This window comes from Chiloscyllium plagiosum, unplaced genomic scaffold (assembly GCF_037043375.1).
Source record: "Chiloscyllium plagiosum isolate Xiang-an unplaced genomic scaffold, Cpla_swu_hap1 HiC_scaffold_13, whole genome shotgun sequence".
NCBI lineage: Eukaryota > Metazoa > Chordata > Chondrichthyes > Orectolobiformes > Hemiscylliidae > Chiloscyllium > Chiloscyllium plagiosum.
Window position 1 is genome coordinate 31,823,155 of NW_028270151.1, and position 27,525 is coordinate 31,850,679.

A 27,525-nucleotide genomic window follows, 5' to 3' on the forward strand; every position below is an offset into this window, starting at 1 on the left:
GCTCACCACTTGCTTCTCCAAGCCTCCATCTTAGACAGCAGACCATGTACAGTCCAAGATTGTGCAATGACTGTCCGCATCCTTTGTCCATGGACATTAGCGTCAGACACCAAACAGCCTCACCATATCATCATAGCATGTCTCTGACTCTGTTAAAATAAGTTTTCTATTTCAATACTATAATTTGGAGCTTAACGGGCACTTTTCATTATAATGCGTGGCAAGGATATTTTGCGTGAAGGAACAAGAACCCACCCTAGGGTTCATGCTTGTTCTCTTAATGTTCACTCACATTGCACTTGGATGCTCACAGCATCTCTGCCTTGCCTTTTTGCATGATACCATCTCATTCTGAACTTAAAGGTTCACAGTGCTTCTGTCTTGTCTTGCTGATTAGCACAAACACAAAGCCAAGTGCCTTTTCATGATTGTCAGCAGTGATTAGTCAAGGGGGTGACACACTGCTGTGTGGCACTATGCTACATCTATGGCACACCAGCACAACATACGTGGCAAACACTCTAGCAATGCTTTGATCAAATGGTCATATCTTAAAGTCTATGGGGAATAGCCCTTGGTCAAGTAAAAGGCTAATGTTGTCAGTCATGGATTCCATGTCAAGGGCAGTGTCTAATCTCAGTTTAGAGGCTTGAACACAGACAGTCAACTTTTTGTGATGGTCAGAAAGTCTGTACCACTGCGGTCTGGAGAGTATACTATAGTAAGTCTTGCAGGCTCAGTGCAAAAACTTCAGGGTTTGCAGTAATCAGTTGAGGACCTGGACAGAAAGCTGTCAAGGGTCTGATCACTCATCACCTGGGGCTGTCCTGACAAGTCAGAGTCAGTCCTGGAAGTTATCTTAATGATGATCACAAGGTTGGCGGGGGGGGGGGGGGGGGGGGGGGGGGGGGGGGGGCGCAGTGGAGGCGGGGTTATCAAGAGCACCTACTGTGGTAGGGAAATTGCATAAGTCATTTGTGGGAATTGGAGGCGGAAGGTTGAGATGTTGAGGGGACAATAATTGTGAAGGGGGAAACTCAACATAATGCTTTGGAGGAAATGAATAACAAGCATTGATACTATGCAGCACACTTTTTGGAGTGGGATAATTAAGGAACAGATGATCAGCTTGATGATGCCTAGATTGGTCATAAGGGTCTGGCAGTACAGTCCACATAGAGAGGTCTTGATGGTGCTCTGCTAAATTGAAACCCCAGACATCAAAAGGACACAATGGCTGCTGAAGACCTGGGAGAGCAAAAGCAGACTTCCGAGGAATAGGATGAGGATGTTGAGCAGGAGGAATAATGGAACAGTGTGACATCAGGACTTCACTGACAACTGTATCAAATAGCTGGGTATAGTCATCTTTAATTGAGTGCAAGTATGTTGTTGATTGAAAGACAGATGGTCATGACTTTTTCTCAGAAGCAGATGGATTTTCTTTTGTTAGTTTTTTTTCTTTGCTTTTGCTGTTGTCAGGAAGAGGTTTTCCACTGTTTCAAGGCTTTCCAGCAACTATGCCCCAAATTGAACAATGGCAAGATATCATGTTATGTTGGCTGTTAGGAAAAGAACTCTATTCCCTTAAACATGATCTAAAATTTGTTTGGTGCTAAGGGTAATCTTGCAGCTTGATTCCTGTAGCTGCTGTTACAATGACTGTTGATCAGACAGGCGATGATGTAAAATAGTAACATAAATTGATACTTAGCTGATTTTTGGTAATTCCAATGAGGCAACAGGATAGTGGTTTTCAAGATCATGAAACAGTATGATAGCGTTGCCATAGAGAAGGTGTCTCTACTTGCATACAAAATGAGAACTAGGATCCATAAATATGAGATGGTCAACAAATCCAATACAGGAGAAACATCTTTACCCGAGAATAGTTAGAATGTAGAACTATCTACCATGGAGAGAAGTCGAGGTAAATAGCATAGATGCATTTAAGTGGGAGTTAGATAATACATGAGAAAAAAAAAGTGGAAGACTATGTTAGATGAAGAAAGTAACAGGAGGCATAATGAAGCCACCAATCTGTTGGAATGAATGACCTATTTCTGTGTTTGAACTACATTCTGTGTAGAGCTAGTCAGCTAAGATGGTTAACAGTGTGGTGTTGACAGTACAGGTTCAGTTTCCGTAACAACTGATGTAATTCTTGGAGCCTGTCTCTTCTTATCGCAAAATAACATTATGGCATCATCAAACCATGCTTAGAAGTCCTTAGGTACCAAGAATGCAATGTGAAGAGGTTAAAAAAAACTAATTTCTGATGAATTAAAGCAATTTTGATTGAACGACAATACTAATAAGACAATTACACGAAGGTGATAACCTTTTTTCAATGTGATATCCAGTTGTTATCCTGCAGCTGATGCTGTAAAAATGAATATCTTGTTAGTTTGTACATCCAACATTTTCTGGATAGGCTTTCAGATTATTTTCAATTCAATTATTTAATTGCAGCACAGATTTGATCATTCTTCAATTTGAATATTGCAAAATGTTATAGTTAAAGCCATTGTGGCTGCATTTCAATGGATTTTCACAAGCAAATTTCATTAAGAGAGCAGGCAGAAATTCCTTTAGCAATATCATCATTTTTTTTTCTCTAATGAATGTTTGTATGCATTGAAATAAAAAATAAATATTTATGGAAGTTTGGATTGCAAATAACATTCTGTTAAATAAAATCAATCTGGTAGTCTTAATCAGGCAGGTTGCAAGGATGGCTGATGTGGCAAATGGAAGTATCACAATAGTAAAGTAAAACAAATGAAGCTGTGACTGAGGCAGATTAAATAAGTTTTACTTTTTACCACATCAATACGGTAAATGAAGTTGGTATACTAAATTATGATATTGGGTTGATGCCAAGAAGTAGAAAAACCTTTGTCCTGTGCAATTCTACTTTCACCACAACCCTCTCCACAAACACTTGCCCCATCTGTCATCTATCACCAAGTTCTCATAAAGCTACTTTCTCTTTTTCAATGCTTGAATCTAAGTTGCATAGCCATTTGTACGATTCCTAATTTAATGACAGTTCAACGGTCAAAAATGAAGTTGGGTAAGCTTTCACATACTACTTTGAACTAGGTTGATATTTCATGCAGAGTTGAAAAGATCAGGTCCACCTTCTCTTGCTGAGACATCAAGGTTACATTCAAGCATTAGAGCCACTATAAAGGAGAGAGAGATTGTTCTTTGATAGCAAGGATTTGAATTATGAGAAAAGACAAGAGAGAACCAGGCTTCTGAATTTGACATCAGTGAGGTGATTTCATAGAAGTAAAAAAAGCAGTAAATGAAAAAGATAAATCTTGAATATATTACAGCAAACCTTGTTTTAACTGGTACCTTATGAACAGGCACTCTCGTTAAACCGACAAAAATTATACACCTCAAATACCATGAAGTTCACTGTATTATTCTGTCCAATTATCATAGTTGCTTAATTTATTTACCTCAATGTAAATATATTTGTTGTTCAATCAAATGGCCCCGCAAAATATCTGTTTTTGATTCAATTTTGAGTCAATTTCTCCTCAAATTCTGTGATTTACCGTGATGTCCGAGTAGTCAGTTGAGAGTGAAGTGAGAAGGCTGATAAGTTTTATTCATGGCAATGTTGCATATTACTTAAATGATTTATGCTATAAATAAACTACAACAATGATATGTATATCCCCTCCATTATATTTCTATTATTTAGAGTGTATTTTTACATTGATTATGTGGACCTCTTGATTATCCGAAATATTTAATCAATTGGCACACTCCTGGTTCCATAGGTGCCAGATAATAAAAAGTTAACTGAATTTTCAATTGTGGATAATGGACAAAAAAATATAAGTTCAAGCCAGTAAAATGTAAGCTTAGGACTTATATCCCCAACTCCATTTCTCATCCAAGGAGTTATCAATGTTTGGAATGAACTTCCATCAATGTATTTGAAGCAGAAATGCCTGGATGCATTTATGAAAAAAAATGGGAGTCCCACAGTGATCAGTGCTGGGGCCACAACTACTTACAATATATTAACAACTTGTATGAGGAAAGTTAATGCACTGTAGACAAGTTTGTGGAATATAACAAAAAAAGCTGTGAAGGCAAATGGTAAGGGTGACACAACGAGTCTGCAGATAAGTTATAATTCATAGACAAGTTAAAGGAGTGAACAAAAGCTGAGTAGATAAAATATAATGTGGGAAAATGTGAGGCTATGCAGCTTGGCAGGAAGAATAGAGGAACTGAATATTATTTAAATAGAGAAATGCTACAGAACAGATGGATTAAGTAGTCATTGTCCATAAATCACATTCAATTGTAGCCAGGAAGCTATATGAATGTTGGCATTTACTTCAAAGGGAATGGAGCATAAAAGTAGGTAAGTTTCACTAGAACTATACAAGAGCTGAAAATGTGTTGCTGGAAAAGCGCAACAGGTCAGGCAGCATCCAAGGAGCAGGAGAATCGACGTTTCGGGCATGAGCCCTCCTTCAGGAATCAGGATCCTTCCTGAAGAAGGACTCATGCCCGAAACGTCGATTCTCCTGCTCCTTGGATGCTGCCTGACCTGCTGTGCTTTTCCAGCAACACATTTTCAGCTCTGACCTCCAGCATCTGCAGTCCTCACTTTCTCCTCGAAGAACTATACAAGACACTAGTCAGCCCATCCTTGGAAAGCTATGAGCACTTTTGGGCACCTTTATTGAAGGAGAAAATATTCAGTCAATTGACATATTCCAGAGAAGGTTCACCAGGCTCATTCTGGGTATGGAGGGACTATCTTATAAGGAGAAGTTGAATAGGTTGGGCCTGTAGTCATTGGAGTTTAGAAGAATGATAGATGAACTTTTTGAAAATATAAGATTCTTGGGGGATTTGACAGAGAAGATGCTTAAAAGTTGTTTAAGATCAGTCCAGCCTAGAGGATATAATCTGAGAGAAAGAGGCCACCCAGACATTGAAGCGATGCGGAGGGCTTTCTTCCCTCAGAGGGTAGTGAGTCTGTGAAAATATTATGGCTGAGGAATGTCAAGGCTGGGCCATTAAGTATTTATTCTAGGCTGAGATAGACAGATTTTTAATCAGTAAAGGAATGTGGGGATAAAGCATGGAAGGATTGAGATTATCAGATTAGCTATGATGTCATTGAATGGTGGAGCAAACTTCATGGGCTGAATGGCCTATTTCTGCTCCTACATCTTATAGATTTATTGGAGCTAAAATGGGAGAACTTAGAATGTAGCAATTTGCAGTTTCATTTCCAAATAGAACTCATTCTTAGTTCTAGTCAAATTTATTACCTCCTTGAAGGCTACCCCTTCAAGGAGGTAATATTCCTCCAATTTCTTGTGCTTCACCCAGTGTTTGTCAATATGGCAACTCTCTGATCTTGCTTTGATCATTTTCCTCCCATTCAAGTCATTGTTAGCTTTCCTCTTTCAGTAAATTAACTTCTATTATTCAAACCACAGCTTTGCCTATTACCTTTTCCCCTCAAATCAACATGAATGCATCATTTCCTCATAATTATTGCACAAAGGACCCTCCATGTCTCCTGCCTATAAGAATCTGAGCTAATTTCCAAGCAGCCCAAACCAGGTGGACAAATTGTAAATAGAATTCTGTATAACTAAGACTATATTTTGCTGTTGCTTTTTCAGTCTCTATCAATATTCTATTCCCTCAATACTCAATCATTGCAGTCAAATATATTACTTCTCCTCCATGGTCCAACTTGTGATCATCATTCTCTTATGGTCAATCCTGTTTAATCCAATGAGGTTGCTTCAACTCATTAAATGGTTTCTCATTAAATGGATCTGTTTTCTTTTGATTTGGACACATGGTCATCTCTTGTGTCTGTTATGTTTTTTTTCCTTTTGTGCTCCCTGTCAAATTCTACATAATCTGTTGTGATGGGATGTTTTGCAAACTTGGTGCCAGCTTCTACATGTTATTCCAAGCAAGAGATGAAAGGTTTATTGCCAGCTTGAGTATGCCAGCAAGAAGAGCTCCATGATCAAACATGGGATATCGCAGACCATTGTACAGCTAATGTAATACATTTGAATTCATAAGGAAAAGTTAGACTTTGGCAGTGTGGGGTACATTTGTAACATAAAATTTGAAGACATAAACAAAACAAAGACCACAAAACAAAGATTTTTTATTCTTAATTATTTAGAATTGAGTATTATCTCTATTATGCCTCCTCAACTGGAATTGGCTGCTGGGTGAGAGATAGCTAAGGCTAACTATTCACTACCAGCATATTTCTCAGTTGTTACATTTCACCCTATCTCTCCTTGTAAAAGTATACTTGCAAGTATACAATATCTCATGAGAGAAAGTGAGGGCTGCAGATGCTGGAGATCAGAGCTGAAAATGTGTTACTGGAAAAGCGCAGCAGGTCAGGCAGCATCCAAGGAACAGGAGAATCGACGTTTCGGGCATAAGCCCTTCTCCTGAAGAAGGGCTTATGCCCGAAACGTCGATTCTCCTGTTCCTTGGATACTGCCTGACCTGCTGCGCTTTTCTAGCAACACATTTTCAGCTCCAATATCTCATGACCAAGGGAATCCCTAATGCAATATTATGTTGATGATTTCCCTCTTAAGGGACAGCTGAATTACCAGCCATAAAATTACTTTCAAAATTACTTAGCCTGTATAACTTATTTAAGACCTACCCTGACGGTCAATGACAAGAGGTCATGTTAGAATAACAGAAATATCTTGACTTCACACGACATTGCCCAGCTAAAAATTCATATGGAAATTTTGCATAGTTTTTTTTATAATAAGAGCTGAAGAAGCTTTTGACTCATAGAAGTATCTGAGTGTAAATACTAAAACTTGTAAATAGGATATTATTCCAAGAAAAAGGTGAAATGTTCATTGCCAGTATAAGCATGTCAACAGGAAGAACTACATGATATAACAATGGATCTAATTGTACCATGAAGTAGATAAGAAGTGGTTAAAATATAAAAGTTTATAAAATCTTAGGGCTAGGCATAGGGTGAATAGCTAAGGTCTTTTTCCCAGGATACGGGAGTCCAAAACTGTAGGGTAAAGGTTTAATGTGAGAGGAAAGATTGAAAAGGGGACTGAGGAGCAACCTTTCCATGCAAAGAGTAATATGTGTATGGAATTAATTTAGAATACATGATCAGTATATGTTATGTGTATTTTTTGAGTTATGTAATACAATCTTGCTTTTTGAGGCATAAGAGGGAGAATTTGAGAGTGAGTGGTACTAAACATCTTTCAAATTAAGAATTTGCTTAACAGCAGCTCTGATTAGTTTAGTTCCAGAGTGTTAAAATACTCTAAATACCAAGGAGAAGAAACATCCAGAGCCTGTAGATAGAAAGCATCCATCTCTCTCTCTCTCTCCCTCTCTCTCTCTCTCTCTCCCTCTCTCTCTCTCTGTTTCCATTTGGGGAAAAATAAGAAAAACAAAGAAAGCTTCGAAGGAAGGATTGTAAAACAAGAAAAGGCCTAGGTTCCTCTGATCAATCACTGAAATAAAGAATAATAATAATCCTGTAAACAGTAGTGTGTCACCACTGCTAACAGTGAAAGAAGGTCAAAAGTCACATGACACCAGGTTATAGTCAAACAGATTTATTTGAAATCACAAGCTTCAGGAGCGCTGCCCTTCATCAGGTGAAGTGAACAGAGCATCTATGCCTGATGAAGGGGCAGCGACTTCTGTGCCTGATGATGGAGCAGTGTTTCGAAAGCTTGTGATTTCAAAAAACCTCGTGTTGTGTGACTTTTGACCTTGTTCACCCCAGTCCAACACTGGCACCTCCACATCAAAAGTGAAAGAACTTTGAGAAAATATCTTTCCACGTTATGGTCTGGACTTCTGATCTTTGGAATTTATTTTACTCTAGGAGAAAGTGAGGACTGCAGATGCTGGAGATCAGAGCTGATAATGTGTTGCTGGAAAAGCGCAGCAGGTCAGGCAGCATCCAAGGGGCAGGAGAATCGACGTTTTGTTCCTGAAGAAGGGCTCATGCCCGAAACATTGATTCTCCTGCTCCTTGGATGCTGCCTGACCTGCTGCGCTTTTCCAGCTACACATTTTCAGCATTTATTTTACTCTGTCATTATTCTTTTTCAATCCGGGGAATAGCTCTTAAGCCATTTGTCTTTTGTCTGTGTTAATTGTGCTTAAGTGTGTATATATTTAGAGAATTTTAAGGGGTATCATTTAAATTGCATAGCAGTAAAGTGGAAATCTCTGTTTTTATTAAAATTAAATGTGTTAAAGAATTTTTTCCTGTTAATGATAAAACCTGGTGTGATTTTCTTTTGTCCTGAATAGTGGTCAGTGAGGGAAACTGGTTATTTTACAGTCTCATTGAAATATTACATATATTTACATACTGTAATGGTTTGTGAAACAGTGGGGTATGATTATCAGCACACACTTTCGGGGTGAAGTTGTGATAGGCTGGATGATTTCTCCAGAGGTTAGCATCAGGGTCACTGCTTATTTTTGATCGCTATTAATGATCTAAATGTGGGCTCACAGGGCATAGTTTTAAAACTTCAAGGTGACACATGACTTGCAAATGGACTGTGAGTGGAATGGGCAGATACACTGCAGATTACATTTAATGAAAAGAAATGTGAAGTGATCTATCTTGGGAGAAACAACGAGGAAAGATGATGTAAAATGAAATATGCAATTCTGAAATGTCTGCAGGAGCAAAGGAAACTCAGAGCATGTATGCACAATTAATTGAACTAGTTCAGGCTGTGATGACAGTGGTATAAAATGATGACAAATTTCAACTTTCATCATCTGATTTTGACACCTGGGATGGTGTAGTGGACAGCAAAGAAGGTTACCTCAGATTATAATGGGATCTTGATCAGTTGGGCCAATGGGCTGAGAAGTGGCAGATGGAGTTTAATTTAGATAAATGTGAGGTGCTGCATTTTGGGAAAGCAAATCTTAGACTTATACACTTAATGGTAAGGTCCTAGGGACCGTTGCTGAACAAAGAGACCTTGGAGTGCAGGTTCATAGCTCTTTGAGAGTAGAGTTGCAGGTAGATAGGATAATGAAGAAGGTGTTTCGTATGCTTTCCTTTATTGGTCAGAGTATTGAGTACAGGAGTTGGGAGGTCATGTTGCGGCTGTTCAGGACATTGGTTAGGCTGCTGCTGGAATATTGTGTGCAATTCTGGTCTCCTTCCTATCGGAAAGATGTTGTGAAACTTGAAAGGGCTCAGAAAAGACTTACAAGGATGTTGCCAGTGTTGGAGGATTTGAGCTATAGGGAGAGGTTGAATAGGCTAGGGCTATTTTACATATAGAGGTTTATAAAATCGTGAGTGGCATGGATAGGGTAAATAGACAAGGTCTTTTTCCTGGGGTGGGGGAGTCCAGAACTAGAGGGCATAGGTTTAGGGTGAGAGGGGAAAGATATAAAAGACACCTAAGGGGCAGCTTTTTCACGCAGAGGGTGGTACGTATATGGAATGATCTGCCAGAGGAAGTGGTGGAGGCTAGTACAATTGCAACATTTAAAAGCCATCTGGATGGGTATATGAATAGCAAGGATTTGGAGGAATATGGGCCAGGTGCTGGCAGATGGGACTAGATTGGGTTGGGATATCTGGTCGGCATATATGAATTGGACGAAGGGTCTATTTTCATGATGTACACCTCTATGACTCTATGACCTTCCATATTCTAAATTGGTTTTTAAAAAGGCAAAACACTGGTTTATGATGGTTTCAGTGATCACATGGCCAGGTTGAGCCAGCTCTTAAAACCATCAATAAAAAGATACCAGTCTCACCTGAAAATGACATGATTATAAAAAGACAGTGAAATGCAGGTCTGGGGTCTGCAAGTTGATTCACATCTTACTGGAAATCTCACATATTGGGGTGAAAGTTGTCTACAGACTATCCAGCATGGAAAAGCAATGAAACAATACAAGGGAATAAACAAAGTGAACTGTATTTCAGGCAAAAGTGTTTGGCAGACAGAGGAGTAAAATGCATTGGTAGCAACAGAACTGGAAATGTCTTTCTCTCTCTCTCTGACCCAGTCTCTCTCAGCTTGTTGAAAATAGCACCTATGGCAAGATGCAAAAATATTTTGCCACGGATGAGCATGCAGGAAACCAATTAAACAATAGAATCAGGATAAAACTTAAATGCCACAATTACTCTAACATCTTTTTATATTGCCTATTCTTGATATTCCCTTTTGTCCAAGGCATTCCCCTCTTCGTAAACTTTATATCTATGTTTTTTTTTGAGTGCTTGTTATATTTTATTATTTTCCTGAGGATAGTAATAGAATTCCTGTTTCTTTCATTCAAGAAAACCTTGTCATGGATTTTTAAACTTTGGACTGGAAATATGTTTTAATTGAAGTCTGATGTAGCTGTTTAGTAAAAAGAATGATCAATCCTTGTTTCAGCCAACTCAGCTGCTCAAAGAAAACCAATCCACTCTTCTCTTAGTCATAACAAAATAATAATATAGGATCCTGAACTGGAGATGTAGGGGCACAAAGTACAAAAGCAAGAACTTTGAGTTATACTTGCATGAAGCATTTATTTGGCTTCAATTGGATCATTGGGTTCAATTCTGGAAACTGCACTTCAGAAAGACAGGCATTAGATTACTGAAAACATTTACAGCAACAGTTACAGAGATGACTCAGAAATGAGAATAGATTAGAAAAACAGTGCCTGTTCTCCTAAGAGGGCATACATTTGGGAGAAGATTTGATCGAAGTGTTCAAAGTCATGAATACTCCAGATGGAGAACTATGAAACTGTCTCCATGAGGGAGGGTGACAGAATCAGAGATCACCAATTTAATTGGCAAAATGACCATACACAACATAAATGTTTTTTTAAACCAGCGAGTGGTTAGGATCTGTTAATGTACAGTTTGGGAGATGCTCTTCGGAGGATCTGTACAGAATCAATGGGCCAAACGGTCTCTTTCTGCATTGTAGTGTTTCTATGAATGCATGAAGTTGAATGGTGACCTTGAGTCATTGAAGAGACAGCAACATCCTCCTTTGCCAAGATGGCGGAAGAGGAACAACGCACAGAAATGGCGCATGCGTGCTGGCCACCAATCAGCGACCAACGTGTGCGTCTGCGCGGTTTGGATGACGGTTTGGTTGCTTGGCAACAGGAGAAGGACGCGGTCTCAGTGAAAGATGAGGCTCAAACGGTTTCTGCTGCGGTACTACCCGCCAGGTGAGAACGGGAGGACAACCCGGGGCTGGAGCCCTGAACCCCCGAGGTCCGGGGCTGGGGGCCGCTAACTCTTCGGGGTGGTGCCGGAGTGCCGCTGCGCTGGGCGAGCCTGCTCTGACACCCACCAAACTCGGGAGGGTGTTACTGGCATCACCGCGGCCGTCCCCCGCCCCCGCCCCCTGGATTCATCAAAAGTTCCTTCGCCTTTCAAGAATACTCATGAATTTTTTTTTGTATCTTTGCCAGGAATCATTTTGGAATACGAAAAAGGAGGGGAGACAAAGAACAAATCCATTGATCTGCTTGACTTGACTCCAGTGTAAGTGTGATGTAGCATTAAAATACAAATGACTTTTAAATAGTATCACATAGTTTTTACTGGATTCTGCCCAAGTCCTCTCTCTCCCTTTTTCAACTATGCATGTCATCATTTGAAAAATTACCATAGATAACATGAGAAATGTTTCTTTAAACTAGTGATTGGTTAGGATCTGGAACGCATAGTTCGGGAGATTCTCTTTGGAGGGTTGGTACAGACTCAATGGGCCAAAAGGCTTCTTTCTGCTATTATAGGGCAATAAGATGGCTCAGTAGTTAGCACTACTGCCTCACAGCACCAGGGAGCTGGGTTCAACTCCAGCCTTGAAGTTTGCACTTTCTCTCCATGTCTGCATGGGTTTCCTCCGGGTGCTCCGGTTTCCCTCCACAGACCGATGATGTGCAGATTGGATGGATTAGCTATGCTAAATTGCCCCGTAATGTCCAGAGATATGCATGGTTTAACCATGGGAAATGCAGGGTTACAGAGATAGTGTGGGTGTTGGGTCTGGGTCTGAGTGGGATGCTCTTCAGAGGGTTGGTGCAGACTCAGTGGGCTGAATAGCCTCATTCTGCACCGCAGGAATTCTATGGTTTTCTTTTAAAAATAAAGGCAGCAAAGTGGTGAAAATTCTCAATACATTAGGCAGCATCTAGAGAGAGAAAAACGCTCCCGACTTTTCAGGTCGAGGATCTTACATCCAGTGAAAGTTTGCATTGTGCAATTAACCTGGGTCCCTTGTTATTGGTGCAAATAAGTAGATTTGAGATGCTGCCTCTGCTTTACTTAATATCTGCATGCAGCCATGCTTAATATGCTGGCTGCGCTCCTCAGCAGGATCCCAAATTTGCACCACTCTAGCAATCTTTAAAGCTCCAGTGTAGCACTTAAAACCAATATGCACCTCTTAAGGTAGAAGGGAGAATTCTGTTTGGAAGAACATTCTGCTTGAAACAGATGCTGAAACTGATTGCAAAAGAGAATTTTTCCGATACTACAGTGGGCTCCTTACTGAGAAGATGGATATGAGAAATGCCCTCTTTCCGCAGGACGTCCTCAAGACAAGCAATAGCTTTAGCTGTCCATGCTGCAAGAAGTTCAGTGATCAATGAATGATCATGGTCATTCAAATGCAAATTACTGTATTACCAGTTGTGCCACTACCTTGTACTGGGTCCTAATGGTCTTCACCCAAAGGTTTTAGCCATGCTGCTGAGATGGTTGATGCAATATTTGTATTTTCCCAAAATTCCATGGGTTTGAGATAGGATGCCTTAATTTGGAAGATAGCAAGTGTAACTCTTTTATTCAAAAAATAGGGAAAAATAAAGCAGAAAACTACAGGTCAGTTAGTTTAACATCTATGATAGGGAAATGTTAGAAAGCTACAATTAAATAAGTCATAGCAGGATACAAAAATTAAAACAAATCAGACAGAGTGAATGTCATTTATTGAAAAGGAACTCACGTTTAACCAATCTATTGAAGTTCTTTGAGGAAGTAATATGAGGTGAGGATAAAGGGGATTCAGTGATATACTGGACTTAACTATGGTAAAGTGCCCAAAAATAAGTTAGAGCAGAAAATAAAAGCTCATTGTGTTGCATAGTATATTAGAGTCATAGAGATGTACAGATGGAAACAGACCCTTTGGTCCAACCGGTCCATGCCTACCAGATATCCCAACCCAATCTAGTCCCATCTGCCAGCACCCGGTCCATATCCCTCCAAACCATTCCTTATTCATATACCCATCCAAATGCCTCTTAAATGTTGCAATTGTACCAGCCTCCACCACTTCCTCTGGCAGCTCATTCCATACCCGTACCACCCTCTGTGTGAAAAAGTTGCCCCTGAGGTCTCTTTTATATCTTTCCCCTCTCACCTTAAACCTATGCCCTGTGGTTCTGGACTCCCCGACCCCAGGGAAAAGACTTTGTCTATTTATCCTATTCATGCCCCTCATAATTTTGTAAACCTTTGTAAGGTCACCCCTCAGCCTCCGACGGTCCAGGAAAAACAGCCTGTTCAGCCTCTCCCTGTAGCTCAAATCCTCCAACCCTGGCAACATCCTTGTAAATCTTCTCTGAACCCTTTCAAGTTTCACAACATCTTTCCAATAGGAAGGAGACCAGAATTGCATGCAGTATTCCAACAGCAGCCTAACCAATGTCCTGTACAGCCACAACATGACTTCCCAACTCCTGTACTCAATACTCTGACCAATAATGGAAAGCATGCCAAAACCTTCTTCATTATCCTATCTACCTGAGACTCTACTTTCAAGGAGCTATGAACCTGCACTCCAAGGTCTCTTTGTTCAGCAACACTCCCTAGGACCTTACCATTAAGTGTATAAGTCCTGCTAAGATTTGCTTTCCCAAAATGCAGCACCTCACATTTATCTGAATTAAACTCCATCTGCCCATTGGCCCACCTGGTCCAGATCCTGTTGTAATCTGAGGTAACCCTCTTCGCTGTTCACTACACCTCCAATTTTGGTGTCATCTGCAAACTTACTAACTCTTCCTCTTATGCTCGCATCCAAATCATTTGTGTAAATGACAAAAAGTAGAGGACCCAGCACCGATCCTTATGGCACTCCACTGGTCACAGGCCTCCAGTCTGAAAAACAACCGTCTACCACCACCTCTGTCTCCTACCTTTGAGCCAGTTCTGTATCCAAATGGCTAGTTCTCCCTGTATTCCATGAGATCTAACCTTGCTAATCAGTCTCCCATGGGGAACCTTGTCAAACACCTTACTGAAGTCGATATATATCACATCTACCACTCTGCCCCCATCAATTCTCTTTGTTACTTCCTCAAAAAATTCAATCAACTTTGTGAGACATGATTTCCCACGCACAAAATCATGTTGACTATCCATAATAAGTCCTTGCCTTTCCAAATACGTGAGGAGAAAGTGAGGACTGCAGATGCTGGAGATCAGAGCTGAAAATGTGTTGCTGGAAAAGCGCAGCAGGTCAGGCAGCACCCAAGGAGCAGGAGAATCGACGTATCCTTCAGGAGAATCCTGAAGAAGGGCTCATGCCCGAAATGTCGATTCTCCTGCTCCTTGGATGCTGCCTGACCTGCTGCGCTTTTCCAAATACATGTACATCCTGTCCCTCAGGATTCCCTCCAATAACCTGCCCACCACCGACGTCAGGCTCACTGGTCTATGGTTCCCTGGCTTGTCCTTATCACCCTTCTTAAACAGTGGCACCACGTTAGCCAATTTTCCAGTCTTCCGGCACCTCAACTGTGACTATCGATGATACAAATATCTCAGCAAGAGGCCCAGCAATCACAACTCTAGCTTTCCCCAGAGTTCTAAGGTACACCTGATCAGGTCCTGGGGATTTATCCACTTTTATGCATTTCAAGACATACAGCACTTCCTCCTCTGTAATCTGGACATTTTGCAAGATGTCACCATCTATTTCCCTAAAGTCTATATCTTCCATATCCTTTTCCATAGTAAATATTGATGCAAAATACTCATTTAATATCTCCCCCATTTTCTGCGGCTCCACACAAAGGTCGCCTTGCTGATCTTTGAGGGGCCCTATTCTCTTCGTAGTTACCCTTTTGTCCTTAATGTATTTGTAAAAACTCTCTGGATTCTCCTTAAAAGATTGCCCAGCTAACAAGGAGCAGAGAGTGGCCATAAGGTTATCTGGGTAGGCAGGAATATGTGTTTAAGGTTACATTCACATCAGACATGACCTTATTGAATGGTGGTGCAGACGTGAAGGACTGAAAGGCTGGGTCCTTGTTTATATGTTTTTATGTAGCTGAAAACACTACTTGGTGCTCCAAACTGCCATTACACACCCTCCAGCAATCTTAATCAATTACAACCTCATATTACTTGAACATACCTCTCATCAACTTTTTAGTTGCAATCTTTGAGTAGCATCTCATATCTAGCTCACATTGCCAGTTACTTAGTAATGAAAACATTTTGGACTACGTTCACTAACATATCCCCTGTCTCTTGCAGGGCAACATGTGACCTTTACCCAGACACAGCAGCAATCACCTATTGGAGATTGGGCACAGTTGCACATTGTAACTCTGATGCAGGAGACAATAATTACATTGTAGCTCTGAAGCAGTCAAAAGTATTGAGATCATGATTCCTACTTCTCCTTCTCACATTTCATTTCCGCTCTCATTTGAAAATTTCTTTTGATTCATAAGTTGCAGGTGATATAAACGTGCAGCTCTTGTTATCTTCCTTTTACTTCACCACAAATCTACTCTAAGGTAAAAACAATGACTGCAGATGCTGGAAACCAGACTCTGGATTAGTGGTGCTGGAAGAGCACAGCAGTTCAGGCAGCATCCAAGGAGCAGCAAAATTGATGTTTCAGGCAAAAGCCCTTCATCAAGAATACAGGCAGAGAGCCTGAAGCGTGGAGAGATAAGCTAGAGGAGGGTGGGGGTGGGGAGAAAGTAGAGTACAATAGGTGAGTGGGGGAGGGGATGAAGGTGATAGGTCAGAGAGGAGAGGGTGGAGTGGATAGGTGGAAAAGGAGATAGGCAGGTAGGACAAGTGCGGACAAGTCATGGGGACAGTGCTGAGCTGGAAATTTGGAACTAGGGTGAGATGGGGGAAGGGGAAATGAGGAAACTGTTGAAGTCCTCCTTGGATGCTGCCTGAACTGCTTTGCTCTTCCAGCACCACTAATCCACAAATCTACTCTTGTCCAATACTCTGTCCTCCAGCAGATTATTAGGATTGCTGAGTTGTTGCCTTGGAAGAATGGCAGTGGTGCCATGGAGCACATTCTGTTGTCCTCTCTCAGGATTTGGAAATTCCGGTGTTTGACTGGGGTGTACAAAATTACAAATCACACAACAACAGGTTATAGTCCAGCAGGTTTAATTAGAAGCACTAGCTTTTGGAGCGCCGCTCTTTCATCAGGTGGTTGTGGAGGATACAATTGTAAGACATAGAATGTATAGCAAAAGTTTACATTGTGAAAAATACCTTGATTGTTTGTTAAGTCTCTCTTCTGTTAGAATGACCATGATAGTTTCACTTCTTTCACATGTAAATCACAAAACTTTTTCAAGATTAGATTCCCTACAGCGAGGAAACAGGCCCTTCGGCCCAACAAGTCCACAGCGACCCTCCGAAGAGTAATCCACCCAGACCCATTTCCCACTGACTAATGCATCTAACATTATGGGCAATTTAGCATGGTCAATTACCTAACCTGCACATCTTTAGACCGTGGGAGGAAACTGGAGCACCCGGAGGAAACCCACGCAGACACAGGGAGAATGTGCAAACTCCACACAGACAGTCGCCCAAGGCTGGTATTGAACCTGGGTCTCTGGCGCTGTGAGGCTGCAGTGCTAACCACTAAGTCACTGTGCCGCCCCATTCTCAGTTACATTCTCAGGTTAACTGTAACAATTGGTGTCAACGCAGATAAAATATTGAGATTAGATTAGATTACTTACAGTGTGGTAACAGGCCCTTCAGCCCAACAAGTCCACACAGACCTGCCGAAGCGCAACCCAGCCAGACCCATTCTCCTATACCTAACACTACGGGCAATTTGGCATAGCCAATTCACCTAACCTGCACATTTTTGGACTGTGGGAGGAAACCGGAGCACCTGGAGGAAACCCACGCAGACAATGTGCAAACTCCACACAGTCAGTCGCCTGAGGCGGGAATTGCACCCGGGTCTCTAGCTCTGTGAGGCAGCAGTGCTAACCACTGTGCCACCGTGTTGAAGGTATTAGCCCCCTGTGTTCCCTGTCTGTGCCATAATGTTTAGACTGATTCTAATCTAAAAAGTGAGTTAACAGAGTATTACATGGATTCATGAACCCAAGATCCTTGGGCTCATGTCACACTACAGGTGACCACCATTGCACTATACGCAAACATAGACACTCCTACGTGCGCGCGCACACACACACACACAATCCTACAGGCACACACACCCACAGTCACACATGCACCCTCTCACAGACTTGGACACTTTACACCCACACACATATACACTCTCTCTCATAGACACTCATAACCCCCCACCCCAGACACACACACACTCCTACAGACACACACACTCCCATACTCACACATGCAACCTCTCACAGACTTAGGCCACTTTACACTCACATACACGCACACGCACACATATATACACACACAATAACCCACATGCTCACATACACCTATACGTTTGTACTTGCAGAGTTACATTGTACTTTGCTCAAAAACTGCATGAATCCATGTAAGACTCTGTTAACTCACTTTTTAGATTAGAATCAGTCTAAACATTATGGCACAGACAGGGAACACAGGGGGCTAACACCATCAACATCTCAACATCTTATCTGCGCTGACACCAATTGTTACAGTTAACCTGAGAATGTAACTTTTAAAAAAAAGTTTTGTGATTTATATATGAAAGAAGTGAAACTATCATGGTCATTCTAACAGATGGGAGACTTAACAAACAATCAAGTTATTTTTCAATGCATAATTTCTGTTGCATCACGCTGTAAACTTTTACTATAAGTTCTGTGTCTTCCAATTATGCACTCCACAACTACCTAATGAAGGAGCGGCGCTCTGAAAGCTAGTGCTTCCAATTAACCTGTTGGACTATAACCTGGTGTTGTGTGATTTGTAACTCTCAGGATGACAGCATTCCTCCATTCACATTTGCTGTTCATCAGTGTCATTGCTTAGCAACCAGCCAACCTAGATTTCTGCTGCTCATGCTGAAATGGTGCAATCAGAAATTGGGCCTTTTAGTTCCAGAGCTATTTTAGATCATTCTGCAGAACCAACTGCAGTCTCCTCCATATTGTAGACATATAAGTAGCAGAACAAGCAGAGGCACATGACACACAGACACGAAAAGAACCACGAGTAATTACTTGACATTTATAGGTAATACAGTAAATATTTTATTATATATTTTATTAGGATTTTTGATGGTGATTTTTATTTTTACATTGAAATCAAGCACTTGATGTGTGATGTGACCTCCGCTTCTGTGACATCTTCCCCAATGGTTTCCTCTCATTTGTGTACTGAGACTTGCAAAAGCAATCCTTGTACTTAGGTGAATATCATGAATATCATGGATATCAATCACTACCCCCCCTCCTCCCACCACCACCACCTCCTGTCTGATTGACTTGTGGTTCAGTGGGCCTTTGCAAAAAGAGGCAGTGTAAGTTTCCTGCCGGCCATCCATCCAGAAAGCAAGACCCTCCGTGTTCCAACAAGATTCTAACCACATTTTCTAGCTGAGAATGAGATAGTGGAATTGCTCCCTGAACACTTTGTCTGGATATGACCACATGCTATGCGCCCTCTTGTCCCTCTTCCGTCACTTTATCTTGATCTATGTTACTTATGCTTGTTCTTCCTAGTGCTGTCACTTAGAGTGGATATAAGCTACAGCATTCATGTCTATCTGTGCACAATCTTTGAAATCAGGATAAAGCCCTTCATATAAGATTCTATAGAATTTAGCAATTTCAAACAACTTTGAAAACCACCATATATTTCTACAATTCAGCAAGAGCTGGAGAAATCAATCAGAAACTAACCAACAAACAGTTCCGTTCTTAACTCTACACCTCACCAGACCCTCACTCCCCCAACTTCACTTCAGCTGTGAAGAGTCATCTAGACTCGAAACCTTAGCTTGCTGTCTCTCCATGGATGCTGCCTGACCTGCTGTCATCTCTAGCATTTGTTGTTTTCAGTGCAGATTCCAGCATCTGCAGTAATTTGCTTCTAAATAGTTGATGATTCCTTTTAGGAGAGGAAAGGTCATGGATTCTTTCCAGCTGCTGAATGATGTCAATCTGTACAAGGTTAAATGAAGATATCAGCAGTAGCTTTAAGATCCAAAATGATTGTATTGGTGGAGCAGTGTAACTAATTTACTGATTTCACCATCTGCCTGCTTTGCAAATGTATGCTCCCTCTGTATGTACTAATGATTTCACTGAAATGGCAAACAGTGCAGCTAGCACCAGATGGATTCTCTGTGTACACCATTTTGAGGCAAAATGCTGCATGTGGCGCCAGAAGCAAGAACACAATAGAGCCGTGATTTAAGCTGATGAGTGTGTGGCCTACTCTTCTTTCCACCAAAATATGCCCACTCACACCTGTTGTGAAGTTTGTTTGTAACATATGATTTTAAGCATTTGTTATCCATTTTTAAATATTTATTTGTTCAGTTCCCTTTTGAATGCTTACAAAAAATTAATACTGCACAAGCTTGCAACTTATTCTGAAGGCCAGTGAACCACTGTGAAAGGCAGAATTTCCTAATATTTGACTTTACTTCATGTTTGTATAACATATGCACATATTTCCAGACTTTCCCTTACTTATTAACTGAAGAAAAAGCCAATCCACGCAGTACCATTTTAGAGACTGCATTCAAAGGTTTTTTGAAAAAGAAAAACAATAGAACTCCATAAATTTATTCTGTTAATTAAGGATTGTGTAATATTGGCATGAATCTAGTAATCCTGTTCTTTTTAATACCATATTTTATAGCAAAATTAAACAAAATATTGCCTTTTTAAAAATTTATTCATGGGATATAGGTGTCACTGACAAGGTCCACATTTGCTGATCTGTAATTGCCGTATTAAGGGCTTGAGTTACCCTCTTGACCTGCAGCAGTACAGGTGATATATGTGCACCTATTATAACTGTTAGGCAGTAAATTCCAAGAATTGAACCCAGAGACACTAAAGAAGACATAGTTCCTAATGAGAATATGTTCCCATACATCTGCTGACCTTTTTCTGTTAGAGGTTGCAGGTTTGGACGGTTCTGTCAAATGAGACTAGCATCTTCTAATGGTATGCCCAGCTTGCAATCTGGGTTAGTTGTGGAGGGTTGAATATTTAATGTGATGGATGTATTTATTTTATATTTAACAAATTACTTTAACCTGGATTGTGTGAAGCTTACTTAGTTTTATTGAAACTATATTCATCCAGGTAAGTAGAAAACATTCCGTCACTCTCTGACTTGTGCATTGTAGATGGTGAACAGGCTTTAGGGAATTAGGAGGCAAGTCACTTGCTGCAGGATTCCTAGCCACTGACCGGTTTATAATAGCACTGTATTTGTATGGCTGGTCCAGTTAAGTTTATGGTGAATGGTAATCCCCAGGATGTCGGTAGTGAGGAATTTAGTGCTGCAAATGCTGTTGAGTGTCAAAGGGAAGACAGTTATATTCTTTTTTGTTCAGTTGGTCATTGCCTGCCACTTGTCTGCTGTGAATTTTACTTGCCATGTGAATTTGTCTATATATTGCTGCATATTGATATGGGTTGCTGTGGTGTAAAATTTATGTCCCAATACATGTGTGAATCATAATGTAACACATGTATTGGGCCAAGCAGTGGAATGTGGTGAAACGGTTAAAAATTATGTCCCAATACATGTGTGAATCTAACCGGAATGGAGGTGTTGCTTAGTCCCGTGTGAATCTTATTACACACCTCCCCGTGTGAATCTTCTTATCTGTATGTAACCAGAATGGAATGTGTTTTTTAGCCTTGCTCTGCTGTTCACATGAATGTTTATATCTGGAAAAGAGTATATCAGCTGGAAAAGTCTCCAGTTCGGTGAGTCTGCTCCGGGGTTGCGTTTAACCGCCGAGCGTGGGTTGTTGGCAACCGCTCTACGAGAACTGATGGCTCCCAGTTCCGGTAACACGTAGAGTGAGTATAAACCAGACCCGTTGTAAGTACGAGACCTGGTTGTGGCGACGCTGCGGGGAATAAAACACTTATATTCTAGCAGACTCGCCTCTTGGCTGTTTGTTCTGTGTCAGACTACTTTCCTGCGAGCCTGGTCCTTGACCTTGAGAATTTTTTAAAACAGTTGCCAAAGCATCTGAAAAGTCATGAATGGATACTGAGCATTTTTCAATCATTGGTGAACATCCCCATTGGTGTCCTAACAAAGGTCAATGATGAAGCAGCTGAACATGTTTGGATTTAGGACACTGAAGACCTTGTGATGGCCTTGCACTTAGATGATTGGAGTCCAACAGTCAAAACCATCTTCCTTTGTGCCAGATGATGCCTAACCAATGATTTTTGCCATACAGCTGTATAAACAGAAAATGTTGGAAATACTCAGCAGATCATGCAGCATCTGTGAAGAGAGATACAAAGTTAATGGGATGAGCAGAAGTTCAGGATGTGTGGTGTAACACCCATCACCTACCATATATCCTGCATGATATTCAGTTATGTTGCTTTCAATATACTTTGAAATGTATGAATTGGAAAAAATTGAAGGCCTTGTTGATCATGGTGTGGGGCAATTCCTCGTGTATAAAAGAACTATCAGGTGGACTTGTGTAAGAGGTAGAACCATCAGAACAGATACAATGAAGAAATTGGAATAGTGGAATAAAGTTCTTACAGGGTGTGTGTTGGGAGGAAGTATAACCACTGTAATGATGGGTCTCAGTGCTGTACCTACTAGTATCCAGTAGTGGATACTAGTGGATAGATTAGAGTGGTGCTGGAAGTGCACAGCAGGTCAGGCAGCATCTGAGGAGCAGGAAAATCGATGTTTCAGGCAGGAGCCCTTCATCAGGAATTCTGATTCCCGTGGAAACTAGTAGATAGCTAATCTGTAGAAATGGAGACAGAGACTTTGATAATGAGAAGCGGAAGAGTCAGACCTGGACAATGAGAAGGTGAGAGGTGGATAGAAATTTGAAGTAAAGTTTTTGAAAGTTTTCAGAGCAAACACCTTCAGTGATTAATGTACTACTTGATCCGAGTGCAAAGGAATCTCAATAGAATTAGGATAAAACATCTGAGCATCCTGTCATTTGCTGTTTTAATTCTCCTTTTTTCATTTTCTGACCTCAATGTTCTGTTTCAGTGAAATCCACATAATGAAAGCATTTGACAGGTTTTTAGACAGATGGAATGTTAAAAAGGGCAAATGGTAGTACAGATCTCCAATTAATCTCTGGATATCGTTCTATCAACTGTAAAAGCCAGCAGAACAATTCTATTCCCTGATGTTACCAGCACTTCACTGTAAAGAACCAGAAACAAAGAAATTTGGGTTTGTGGTGATCTTTGATGTTGCTAGCAGAGTATGTCCATCCTGTTGACTTGTCAAGAGGTCTTCTTTCTGGAGACTACTATTGTGAGCATCTCTGAGACTTTTGAGGCACTGTTCTTCAATCATGTCCAGAGTCATTGAGTGTGTACCTTGTCTTGTTAATTGCAGACCTCACTATCCTATAAGAGTTCCCTGCTGAAAAGGCAAATGTTCACGAGGCTGCAATGAGATTGTCCTATGAGGAGACGTTGAGCAGTTTCTGCCGATACTCATTGGAATTCAGAATAATGAGAGATGATCTTATTGAAACATAAGATTCCGAAAGGTTTGGATGGGGTAGACACTGAAATTATGCTTTGTCCTGTGGGGGAATTTAGAACTAGCAGTCATGGTTTAAAATAAGGCTTCTCCCAATTAAGATGGAAATGAAAAGAATGTTGTCTATTGGAGGGGCATTATTCTTTGAGATTCACTTTCACAGAGAACAGTAGAGCCTGAGTTCTTTAATAAATTCTTGGTTGTATGAAATAAATTTTTCATTGAAAACAGAGTCAAAGGTTTTGAGGAGAAGGCAGAAAATTGGAGTTGAGGTCACAATCAAATCATGTTATTGAATGGTGTACAGGTTTGATGGTCTGAAAGGTCTACTGTTCCTCTTATTTCTTGTGATTTTCCAAACTTCTTCATTGAAGTGCTGAAGTTGGTAGGTTCCTGCTTCCTGAAATTCTGGCAATTTTGTTCTTCATGCTGAAAGAGAGGCAGGCAAGAATTTAAAACTTGATCCAGTTTCAAAAACTTGTACAATTTAGATGAAATTTTTGTGGATGTTCCTTTTCTGAAATAATTTGTATAGACATTAATGTATTTAAATTAAGTAAATTATGCTTATGATTTAGGTCCTGGGGAGTGTTATTGAACAGAGACCTTGGAGTGCAGGTTCATAGTTCCTTGAGAGTGGAGTCACAGGCAGACAAGATAATGAAGAAGGTGTTTGGTATACTTGCCTTTATTGGTCAGTGCATTGAGTATAGGAGCTGGGAGGTTATGCTGTGGCTATATAGGACATTGGTTAGGCCACTTTTGGAATACGGCATGCAATTCTGGTCTCCTTCTACAGGAAGCATGTTATGAAACTTGAAAGGGTTCATAAGAATTTACAAGGATGTTGGAGGGTTTTAACTCCAGTGAAAGGCTGAATAGGCTGGGGCTATTTCCCTTGGAGCATCTGAGGCTGAAAGGTGACCTTATAGAGGTTTATAAAATCTGAGGATCATTAATAGGATGAATAGTCAGGGTCTTTTCCCAAGGTAGGAAAGTGCAAAACTAGAGGGCATAGGTTTAAGGTGAGAGGGGAAAGATTTAAAAGGGAACTAAGGGGCAAGTTTTTCACACAGTGTGTTGTGTGTGTGGAATGAGCTGCCAGAAAAAGTAGTGAAGGCTGGTACAGTTAGAACATTTAAAAGGCATCTGGGTGGGTCTATGAATAGGAAGGCTTTAGTGGGATATGGGCCAAATGCTGGCAAATGGGATTAGATTAATTTAGGTTATCTGGTTGGCATGGACGACTTGACCTGAAGGGTCTGTTTTCAGCTCTATGACTCTATGCCTAAAGTATGCAGATATATCCAATAACTAATTGCTAAAATCATGAAAAACTCAGAATTTAAATTGTGTAGGCAGAATATCTTAGTTTTGCAATGTCTGTCTGAGTGAAGTTTTAATTTTTTTGTATTCCTGTCTATGCTACTCAAGATTTTCTGGTGTTCAGAATTGTTGGCATTAAAATGTATTTTTCTTTCACATAACAATTAATCTAGTGCAGATGTAGATGCTGTGGTTGAGGAAATCCAGAAGATTGAACCACTCATAACTGCATCTCGCACAGAACAGGTGAAACAGTTGGTCCAGAGGCTTCAGGAAAAACTTGGTCAGCATGATGATCACAAATTCTACCTGTTTAAGGTGAGAAATGTTCTTGATGTCAATTATGTTCTGCTGCAATGCATTCTGCTCTTTAGAGGGCAGTAGTTGTCAGGAAATGCTGACACTGATTTAGTATAAAGCTAGATTATTATTACACCTGTTGATGGTTCCCTTGATGTGGTATTTATGTATTTAGTTAAGTAACTGGACAAATACATTGAGACAATCAGGCACATGAGTTGTTTTTATAGTAAGTTTTTTTTTATCATGGTAATGTTAATTTTCAGGTCTAATTTATAAATTATAAAGGATTTGTGGTAGTACTTTGCAAGAAGTACAAGACATATGGAATATACATAAATAGATTATAATAATGAAACAGTACAGGACTAGATTTAGTTGCAATAACCCATGTTTCAATCCAGTTAATGTAATAAAAATATTGCTGTTTCATAACAAGAGAGTGCCTTTTTCCTTGCACAAATATATAAACCTTATGTGCGATAAAAGTGCCTGTCTATTTGAAAGTGTACCCCCAGTTTGTCTTTTTTAAAATTTTATCAATTAGATTTAACAATAGCTTAACTTTTATGGTTTTTTTAATGGAATTGTAATTTGCTGGGATAACTGAAAGATGAAACTCTTTCAATCGTTGTTGTTCCTCAGGTTTGATTGAGGACAATTAACTGATTAATTAATATTCTATTTTTTGGTGAGCCTCCAGTGAGTATTTATGATAGGCCAAAGTCAATTCATAATAAATATTGTTTTGTTTCTTCATATCAAATTTTATGTGTGAGGATGAAGAGTGAAGGTGCTCATCTTCAAATATTTCTATTTTATCAACTTTATATGCAACAACAGTTATAGATTGTATAGTTAACATCCTTTAAAAACTAGCTTTACCAATTTTGTGATCTTGATTAAAAGATGAATTGACAGTAAAATTGACTTTAAGCTTATAGAGATACAGAATAAAAACTATAGGATCTGAACTAAGACTGCTCCAACTCATTTCACATTGTTGCCGTAACTAACAGATAAAGGTAACTAAAGATGTTCCTTCTGGTTCCAAATACACTATTGTTGGCTGCTGCCAGCCTGTCTCAATCCCTCATAGGCAAAAGTGAGTACTGCAGATGCTGGCGATTCCCCAAAGCTTGGAGGAAGAACGCCTCATCTTCCGCCTTGGGACCCTCCAACCCCATGGCATCAATGTGGACTTCACCAGTTTCCTCATTTCCCCTTCCCCCCCCCTACCTTACCCAGTTCCAACCTTCCAGCTCAGCACTGTCCTCATGACCCGTCCCATCTGTCCATCTTCCTTCCCAGTCTCCGCTCCACCCTCCCCTCTGACCTAGCACCTTTAGCACCACCTCCATCCACCTATTGCACGCTCAGCTACTTTGCCCCCAGCTCCACTGCCCTCCTATTTATCTCTCCAACCCCAAGGCTCCCAGCCTTGTCCCTGATGAAGGGCTTTTGCCCGAAACGTTGATTTTCCTGCTCCTCGGAGTGTGGTACTTTTGCAGCACCACACTCTTGGCTCAATCCCTCTACATTGGGGAGACAGGACGCCTACTTGCAGAGCGCTTCAGAGAACATCTCCGGGACACCTGCAACAATCAAACCCACCGCTCTGTGGCCGAACACTTTAACTCCCTCTCCCACTCTGCTGAGGACATGCAGGACCTGCGCCTCCTTCATCACCACTCTCTTACCACCCGACGCCTGAAGGAGGAACGCCTCATCCTCCGCCTTGGGACCCTTCAACCATATGCATTAATGTGGATTTCACCTGTTTCCTAATTTCCCCTCCCCTGACCTTACCCCAGTTCCAAACTTCCAGCTCAACACCGTCTTCATGACCTGTCCCATATGTCCTTCCTTCTCACCAATCTGCTCCACCCTCCTCTCTGACCTATCATCTTCACCCCCACCTCCATCTACCTATTGCACTCTCAGCTACCTTCCCCTCAGCTCCACCGCCCTCCCATTTATCTTTCCAATCCCGAGGCTCCCAGCCTCGTTCCTGATGAAGAGCTTTTGCCTGAAACATTCATTTTCCTGCTCCTCGGATGCTGCCTGACCTGCTGTACTTTTCCAGCACCACACTCTTGGCTCAATCCCTCATACTCACGCCAAATAAAACCCAAGGTTTGCTGAAGGTGTCACAGCTGGCCAGTATTGTTCAGAGGTAACTGGTGAGGTACCTCAAGAAGCATTGTTTAGATGTGTCTGAAGCCTAGCTTTGCATTTGTCCATGGTACCTGATACCTCAGTTGCACAATGTAAATGTTCTGACCAGTTTCTCCCTCACTTTTGATTTTAATACTTGCATATGTCGGCATTTCACTTTCCAATATGATACAGTCATTATGCAGTAAATCTAGCACAGGAAGGGGAAATTTTGACATTGCATAATTGTTTGAAGAAGGATGAAAATATATTGGTAGCTTGTTATACCTTGCTCCTCACTTTATTTCCATATTATTCATAATTCTTATTTTTAAGTAGTTGCGTTAGGGTAACCAGTGTGAACACTGAGCAGTTATCCAGTCAGTAAACACTCTTATGAAAGTGAGGTCAAACTTGGATATAATTTTATGTGGGTTTGTATTTGAAGGTTGTACCAAAAAAAGCCAAAGATTTTTACTTTGGTTCTAATTGTTTTCTTAATGTAGGTACTTCGGGCACATATACTACCACTGACAAACGTTGCATTCAACAAATCTGGATCAAAGTAAGTATTCCATTTGCTGTATGAAATCTACAGTTCTATTTCAATTCTCTTGTTTGAAAAGTTCAGTATTATTCTTTTAATGTGCACAGAAACTGTTAGCCATCTGTTCGTGTTCTGATGAAAGGCCATCAATCTGTTATGTTGGCTGAGA

General features: G+C 40.6%; 1 protein-coding gene across 1 annotated transcript in view; it reads left to right on the top strand.

Moving 5' to 3' along the window:
- Positions 1-11,231: 11,231 nt before the first annotated feature.
- daw1 (dynein assembly factor with WDR repeat domains 1) overlaps positions 11,232-27,525 on the top strand; it is a 77,271-nt gene continuing 60,977 nt past the window's right edge. The window contains exons 1-4 of the mRNA XM_043702958.2: positions 11,232-11,271; positions 11,518-11,590; positions 24,526-24,670; positions 27,316-27,374. Of these exons, the coding sequence (XP_043558893.1) occupies positions 11,232-11,271; positions 11,518-11,590; positions 24,526-24,670; positions 27,316-27,374 (317 nt within the window). The remainder of the gene's footprint in view (positions 11,272-11,517; positions 11,591-24,525; positions 24,671-27,315; positions 27,375-27,525) is intronic.